This window comes from Hibiscus syriacus, unplaced genomic scaffold, assembly GCF_006381635.1.
Source record: "Hibiscus syriacus cultivar Baekdansim isolate YM2019G1 unplaced genomic scaffold, ASM638163v2 tig00111621_pilon, whole genome shotgun sequence".
Taxonomy (NCBI): domain Eukaryota; kingdom Viridiplantae; phylum Streptophyta; class Magnoliopsida; order Malvales; family Malvaceae; genus Hibiscus; species Hibiscus syriacus.
Window position 1 is genome coordinate 1705851 of NW_024063138.1, and position 7560 is coordinate 1713410.

Genomic DNA, 7560 nt, shown 5'->3' on the forward strand with positions numbered 1-7560 from the left:
GGCTCCTATCCTATTTTCTCTTTTCTAGTTTGAGATACTGCTACAGCCTAGTTTGTTCTTACTACTGTTTTTCACTTTGGATTTAGATTTCGTCGAGGAAACATCCCTAATTATCACTCTCCACCAACTGTGACGGCTCCTATATTTAGAGTATTCAAAACAGTTTGATGCCCACGCAAGAAACAGATTTCTTGATGCTGATATATATAGTGTGGTCTTTTCATAGTCTCCTTTCCACTGTTGGCTCGATCTCTGTCACTGTTTTCTGATAGTTGAAAACAAATATTTACTTTGGAACACGTTCAAATGGATGATAGTTTATACGAGTTGTTCGAAGAAGCTGAATTTGGACCCGGCGGAGATGATGACCTCTTTTCTTTTTTCGAGAGTTTTGATGGTAACCCGGAATTTCCACCCTTCCCTCCATTGGGAGAAACGGCCGTCGCTCGCTGCCCGAAAGACGGTGAAGAAACTACGATGTCGGTGACCCCAAAGGACTCGTCGGAGCCTGAGCATGAACCCAAAAGCAAGAAGCCGAAGCTTGCTTCTTCTGAGGAAACAGACGCAGATGGGCAACAAAGAATGTCTCATATCACGGTTGAACGCAACAGGAGGAAGCAAATGAACGAGCATTTATCGGTTCTCAGATCGTTGATGCCTTGCTTCTATGTGAAAAGAGTAAGCCACTTTGTCTTCATCAACTACTTGTCTTATTATTTTAACCCTTTAATTTATTATATATGTTTGTATTGAATTATTTGTTAGGGCGATCAAGCATCGATTATCGGGGGTGTTGTGGATTACATCAACGAGTTGCAGCAAGTTCTTCAATCCCTCCAGGCCAAGAAGAAAAGGAAAGTTATCAACGAAGTGTTAAGCCCTAGGGTAGTTTCAAGTCCAAGACCCTCCCCTCTTAGCCCTCGGAAACCACCATTAAGTCCAAGGATTAACTTGCCGATTAGCCCAAGAACCCCTCAACCAGGTAGCCCTTACAAGCCACGGTTGCACCAAGGTTACCGCTCTCCAGCCATGACCACTACTCTCGAACCCTCCCCTTCTTCTTCAACTTCCTCCGTAGAGAATGTTAACGAGCTCGTTGCAAAATCAAAGTCCCCCATTGCGAATGTGGAAGTGAAGTTTTCAGGCCCAAATCTTATTCTAAAGACGGTATCTCCTCCGATTCCTGGTCAGGCTGTGAAGATAATATCCGCTCTTGAAGACCTCTCAATGGAAATCCTCAATGTCAACATTAATACCATTGATGATACCGTGCTTAATTCCTTCACCATCAAGGTAAAACTTTACCACTTCTGGTTAGTTCTAGTGATTAGTATAGTAAATTTTCATTCTGCAATGGTGTTTTCTAAAAGTTGGTAACTTTCGTTTTCAATATTTTAGCTCCTTATAAGGGCATAGTCATGCATGTTCGAGTACTGTGTGTTTGTCGCTACCGCCTCCTGGTTTTGTTGTTTTTCTCTTTACTGCACTTCATCGGGACCTAATAAACCAGGCCATGTTTGATTTCGAATGATTCCTTTCATCATTGAAAAAGAGCATTAGGAGTTAATAACAGCAGGATCCACAGTAAAATTGCATTGGTCCAGGGTAGAAAGAAAATTAAGAGAGAAAAATCAATGATTTTAACGTAATAATTCAAAGGGAATCAGTGCAGACTGGCGTTGGTGTACTAGCAACGGTACTGACAGTAAAAAGATCAGTTACCACAAATCTTGAAAAACGAGATGGATCACTGAAAACTATGGTATCTTTTCAGTCATTTGCGAGAATCATGACATGACCATACGTGTCTTTGCATTTACTTTTTCCATTTTTGGTTTCACCGTGTTAAATTTACTGGGAGGATTATTTGTTTTGTGTTGAGATTTACTGAAACTGTAACTATTTTTGTTTTTTTGGATGAAACAGATTGGAATTGAATGCCAACTGAGTGCAGAAGAACTCGCACACCAAATCCAGCAAACATTCAGCTAATAAGCAGTCTTCCTCATAATATTTCTACTTTTGGTTTTAGAAAAAAAAATGGAGAATGGGAATCCATGGCAGTTATATATATATATATATATATATATATGACATGCGTTTACCAGCTCCATTTCTATTAACAAAGTAATGTAATTTTAGATCGGTGATCATGATGACTTGTATTGCATTAGCTAGTGGATAACACCCTTGTAATTTTGTGTCTAAAAGCTTAATTAGTCTGCATGTATGGACTTACCTTGTCCATTTCTTTAATTTAATTTATTCATTCTTGTCTAATCTAGTTGTTTAATTATTCTTGTCCAATTTTTTTTACCTAAATGTCACAAAAAACATAAAAAATAACCCTCGTTTGAGATTATTTTTGGATTGACACTTTCGTATCAAGTAGGGTAAAGATGCGCCACATGAAAAGTGATTTCCAGAAGACGTAGGAAGCGCATTATGATGATATATAAGTCGATCAAATTTTTTAAAGGTTGAACTAAAATGAAAGACAAAAAAGAGAAAAAAAATAAAAATATATATATAAATTTTATCCCAAAAAAAATACACGCGATGCATGTTGAAGACACATATTTATTTCAGTCAAACAACAATGATGACATGTAAGTATTAATCTTATCTTCAATCACTTAATTAATGCATTTTAAAAATGCTATACTTAAACACTAGAAAAAAAAACTCTTATATCTAAACAATGTAAGATCTGAGAAGCTTTTGGCTAAATATGTTGATTTTGAGGTGTCAAGTACATATCTTGGACTTGGTCAGACCAAGTCCTAAACTCTGTCAGTTGTTATCTTCTAAAATACTTGGGATCTCAGTATCAAAAATTGTATTTGACTGTTGAATTGACATAAGTCTGATTAAGTTAGGATTTGTCTTTGAGAGTTCAAAAAGTAACATGTTTAACTATGAGCTTCTCAAACCTCATATTATGTAGATATGATGTTTTTTAAATGTTTAAATACAACTAATGGTGCTTAATGAGTTGAGCAACTCGACTCGGTCAAAGTTCAATAAAACTCGACTCGAGACCTTAACGAGTTGAGTCGAGCAAGATCCAACTTGACTTGATAAGTTCGCGAGCAGCTCGTTAATTTTTATATAATTTTTTAGTAGTTATCTTAAAAAATTGTTTCATTAAAAAAATTGTTTCATTAAAAAAATTGCTAATTGACTAATAGATAGTAAAAAAAATGATAAATTGCTAATCTATTAATTTTCTAATAAACAAAAAATACTAAATTATTAATTAATATTTTACTACACTCAAAAATCAAACCCTATTTTTTATTTTAATATATTTGTGGATTGTTACTTTTGAATTTAGACTTTGAAATTACTTCATACACTCTTTTGATAATTTTTTTGTTTAATTTATTAATTTATGTTTATATTAAGCTCTATATAGTATTAGTAAATTTTACCTATAGTTAAAAAAATAAGGTAAAAATTTCGGTGAACTTCATGAGCATCGAGTCGAGAAACAAGTTTTTTTAATGAGCACGAGTTGAGCACAATTTTAACGAGCAATGAGTCGAGTTGAGCAACAAAACTTTTTAACGAGCACGAGTCGAGCACTGCCCAACTCGCGATTAACTCGCTCGATAAGCACCCCTAAATAAAACATTTTAAACATATCCTTATTTAGTGATTGAATATAAGGTTAATACATAAGTGTCATTGTCGTCGCGAACTCCTACAAATACATGTCTTTTATACATACTGCACACGTTTATTCTTTTTAGATAAAATTTAAATAAATTTTCATATTTTTACCCTCCTTTTTAAAATGGATATCAATCCGAAAAATAATCTTTTTCGTTATTAATTTTTCTTGTTGACATTCGGATAAAAAAAAAGCCCTAACTAAATGATTAATTGATTAAAATTATTAGTTTTTAACCAACTTTCCTGATCCATTGAGTATCGATAATTGTAGTTATGTTTACTAAACAAACATTATTCATTACGAAGTAGTGTAGTTTCATTTTATATCTTTTATCGTAGATGATCTTCCTGCATGCATGCAAATAACAATATCTCCATATGGGGTAATCTCATGTTATAATTTTGTCTCCAACACAGAATTAGATACTTCAAATATCATTTCCAAAAGAAATAAAATATAAAAGAATATAGCCGAGATGTTAAAAAATGGTCCCATGCATGCAAACTTAAACAAGAATGATCTGTAGCAGAGTCAATTTTTTGCATGAATGCTTCAATGAGGCTTAAAATGTACCACTTCAATTTTTCAAAAAGAAGGAATTCATGAGATTTTATTGTGGTTTGGACCACCCGATAAAACCAGTTTCTCAGTATGTCCATTTCTAAAGAGGAATTATAGTTTTGTGTCCAATTGGAATGGGCTCATCACACTGTGTTCTTGAGCCTAAGCTTTTAAATTTCTCTACTTGTGGGCTTAATTAATAAAAGGGTAAACTACATCATATATCACTAAACTTTTAATTTTACCAATTATAGCATAAAATTCGATTTTCATTTCAATTATACCACTGGATTGTTAAATCATTAACTGTCAGATCAAAGCGACTTCGTTTTGGTAAGGTGTCTACGTCAATAGTCGTCGACAATCGTCATCTACGTCATTATATCGTTGATGATTTAATAATTTACTGGTATAATTGAAACAAAAATAAACTTCAATGTTATAATTGATAAAATTAAAAAATCAATAATACAACGCTTAAAATTTGGTAGTATCTGATATACCCTTAATAAAAACTGCCTCACCTTGGGTTCTATTTGGACAAAAGATTAGCCAATTTTCATCCACCCGTATATATTATTATTATTATTATTAATTACAATAATAATAAAATACAAAAGAAAAATAAAATTTCAAACAAGGAAAAAGGGACAAAATCCATCAATATCCGAGGCACTTACTGCCCGATTACTGTTGCCACCTCTACCCCGCTGCCATCTACTGCTCCTGCGCAAGGCGGTTAACCGGCCGGCCCCATGACAGCACCAAATTAGCAACCATGCAAAAAAAATGAAAAGGAACGTGTTTTCCTTCTTTTTTTAGATTGTAAACAGGTGCTATAAAACCAAAACAAACAAATGTAAAAGGGCTCCCCAGATTCTTCAGAAATGATTGATAAGAGAGGCTCATTTTTTCCCTTTTCTCTCGAATAAGAGCTTTGTAACGGGGTCTTTTTTTTCCCTGATTCAAAAATACTGGGCAATGTAAAAGATCTCTCCCATTTTTTCTCTTGAAAGAAACTTTGTAACAGAGGGTTCTTCCCCTTTAAAAAGATCAGAAGCAATATACCCAAAAAATCTTTCAAGAAGGTATTCTCGTTTCTAACAGTGGTTTCTTTCTTTTATTTTCAAACAAAAAAATAAAGAGGGAAAAGGGTTTTATTACCTCATTCGTTCGAGGTTCCACCAGAGTTTAGGTCGTCGTCTTGAGGTCATCGGATCTCGTCGTCGGAATTGGGGAGTCGAGGGGTCGAATGTCGTTTGTATAGTTTTGGGGTTTTGTTTATTATTTCCAATCTTATATCAAGAGTTTAGAGGAGAAATCGATGCATTTTTGTTACTGTAGTAGAGTTTCTGGGTTTCCCGACCACCATTGGTGGTGGTCGGCGGGGAGAGCTACTTCGATGAGAGGCTATTGAATGAATGCTTGGGAGTTGGGAGCTTGCTGCAGCGTGTGAGAGATTGGGTTGAGAGAGAACAAATTGAAAAAAGCTTTTTAGGTTCTTAGAAACTTATCTGATTTGGGAAAGAAATGGTTTAAGTACATAGACTTTAGGGATAGATCCCTTTAGGTCCCTTGACTTTTGGCGCATATTTACATATTAGTCATCTCTGTTCTTTTTTAATTTTATTTCGAATTGGATGCCCTATTTTGCAATTTTCCGTTTTGTTCTATTTTATTACAGTTTTTTTTAGGGTAAACTACGTCAAAAACCACTCATCTTTAAGCTCGGGCTCGAAAATGCCACTGACGTTTCAATTTTTCTAATTTTAGCACGGACGTTTATATTTCACTGCAATTTTGTCACTCTGCCGTTAATCTGTTAACGGGATGATGACATTGCATCTTTGTTCTGTGACGGCGATGACATGGCTCCCTCATCAAAACGATATCGTTTTGGCACGATTGTTTTGATGCTCAAAAATCTCAAAACGACGTCATTTTGTTGGTGAAAAAAAATTTTTCATGGGACTCGAACCGCAAACCTTTAGAATCCAAAACTAAATACCCAACCACCAAGTTAACTTAAGAACCTGGTATAATCTTAACAAAACTATTATAAATAAGTAATGTCACTTGAACACAATTAGAACGCAACTGTAATGCAACTGTAATGCAATTGGATTGGGAACCAGGACTCATCGACAAACCTAGGGACTGCAAGTCTCCACAATCCATTAGACAGACGGAGCCGGAAGCTGCTCCATCATTGACCATGCTACTAGTCATTTGTTGTTCAATTGAACCACGGGTAGAGAAGTGAGAAGCTACCCAGTTTTTAAAATAAGGCATTGTTTTCTCCTAATTGAGGAATCTGGGAATCACAGTCTGCAAGTTGGGTATCCTTGGTTTCCTCCTCCAATATCGAATGAAACATGGCCTGGCAGGCAAGTCCTAAAAAGTAGTGGTGAGTTTGAACAAAAAAACTCTTGTTCTTGCTCTCTAAAGGGTTCTTGGAGAAGGTCTAGAGAATACTGCCAGTTGTGTTCCTGATTCGCATCTTGGTGGTAGTACATGAAGTCTAAGCTGAGTGGCATTGTTTCTCGTTGGTGACTTCCATATTGATAAGGGTCCATAATTGCACCACCCAGAAAGTCCTCCAGTTTTGGAGATGAAGTAAGCACAATCCCTTCAAACAAAACAAGCATTGAATAATACAAGTGTTAGGACAAATAAGAATATCAAGAAAACTTGGGGAAATTTTGTTTATGAGGGAACCTTCTGACTATGATCTATTGCAGAGAGCTTCCATGATGCATAAAGAGCCATCTGACTTAAGAGGCATAACAGACAAATGAGTGTGAAAGCCTCCACTAACACCAACTCCATAGCAGATTCTAGAGCCATTGAGGTGAGAAGACAAGTAGAATCTTGTAGGAACAGCATTAGATACAACAGCAGAAGCATAAATATTCATGAACAATCTCACACATGCTTGGTGGAGGAAGATAATGAGGGTGACGGTGGTAGTGATGAAGATTTATAATAGTTTTGTTAATATTATACCAAGTTCTTATGTTAGCTTGGTGGTTGGGTATTTAGTTTTGGATTCTAAAGGTCTATGGTTCGAATCCCATGAAAAACATTTTTTTCATCAATAATACGACGTCGTTTTGAGCTTTTTGAGCATCAAAACGGTCGTGCCAAAACGACGTCGTTTTGATGAGGGAACCATGTCATCGCCGTCACGGAATAAAGATGTCATGACATCGTTCCGTTAACGGATTAACGGCGGAGTGGCAAAATTGCCAGTGAAACATAAATGTTCATGCTAAAATTGACAAAATTAAAACATCAGTGGCATTTTCGAGCCCGAGTTT

The 7560-nt window shown here is 35.6% G+C and overlaps 1 protein-coding gene and 1 pseudogene across 1 annotated transcript; one reads left to right on the forward strand and one right to left on the reverse strand.

Annotated features, from left to right (window-relative positions):
- Positions 1–286: 286 nt before the first annotated feature.
- Positions 287–2034, forward strand: LOC120165920 (transcription factor SPEECHLESS-like). The gene is made up of 3 exons (XM_039175350.1): positions 287–678; positions 766–1293; positions 1927–2034. The coding sequence occupies exons 1-3, from the start codon at positions 307–309 to the stop codon at positions 1990–1992; spliced, it is 966 nt and encodes a 321-aa protein (XP_039031281.1). The 5' UTR covers positions 287–306; the 3' UTR covers positions 1993–2034.
- A 4231-nt stretch (positions 2035–6265) lies between these two features.
- On the reverse strand, positions 6266–7157 carry LOC120166032 (annotated as a pseudogene).
- Positions 7158–7560: the final 403 nt, after the last annotated feature.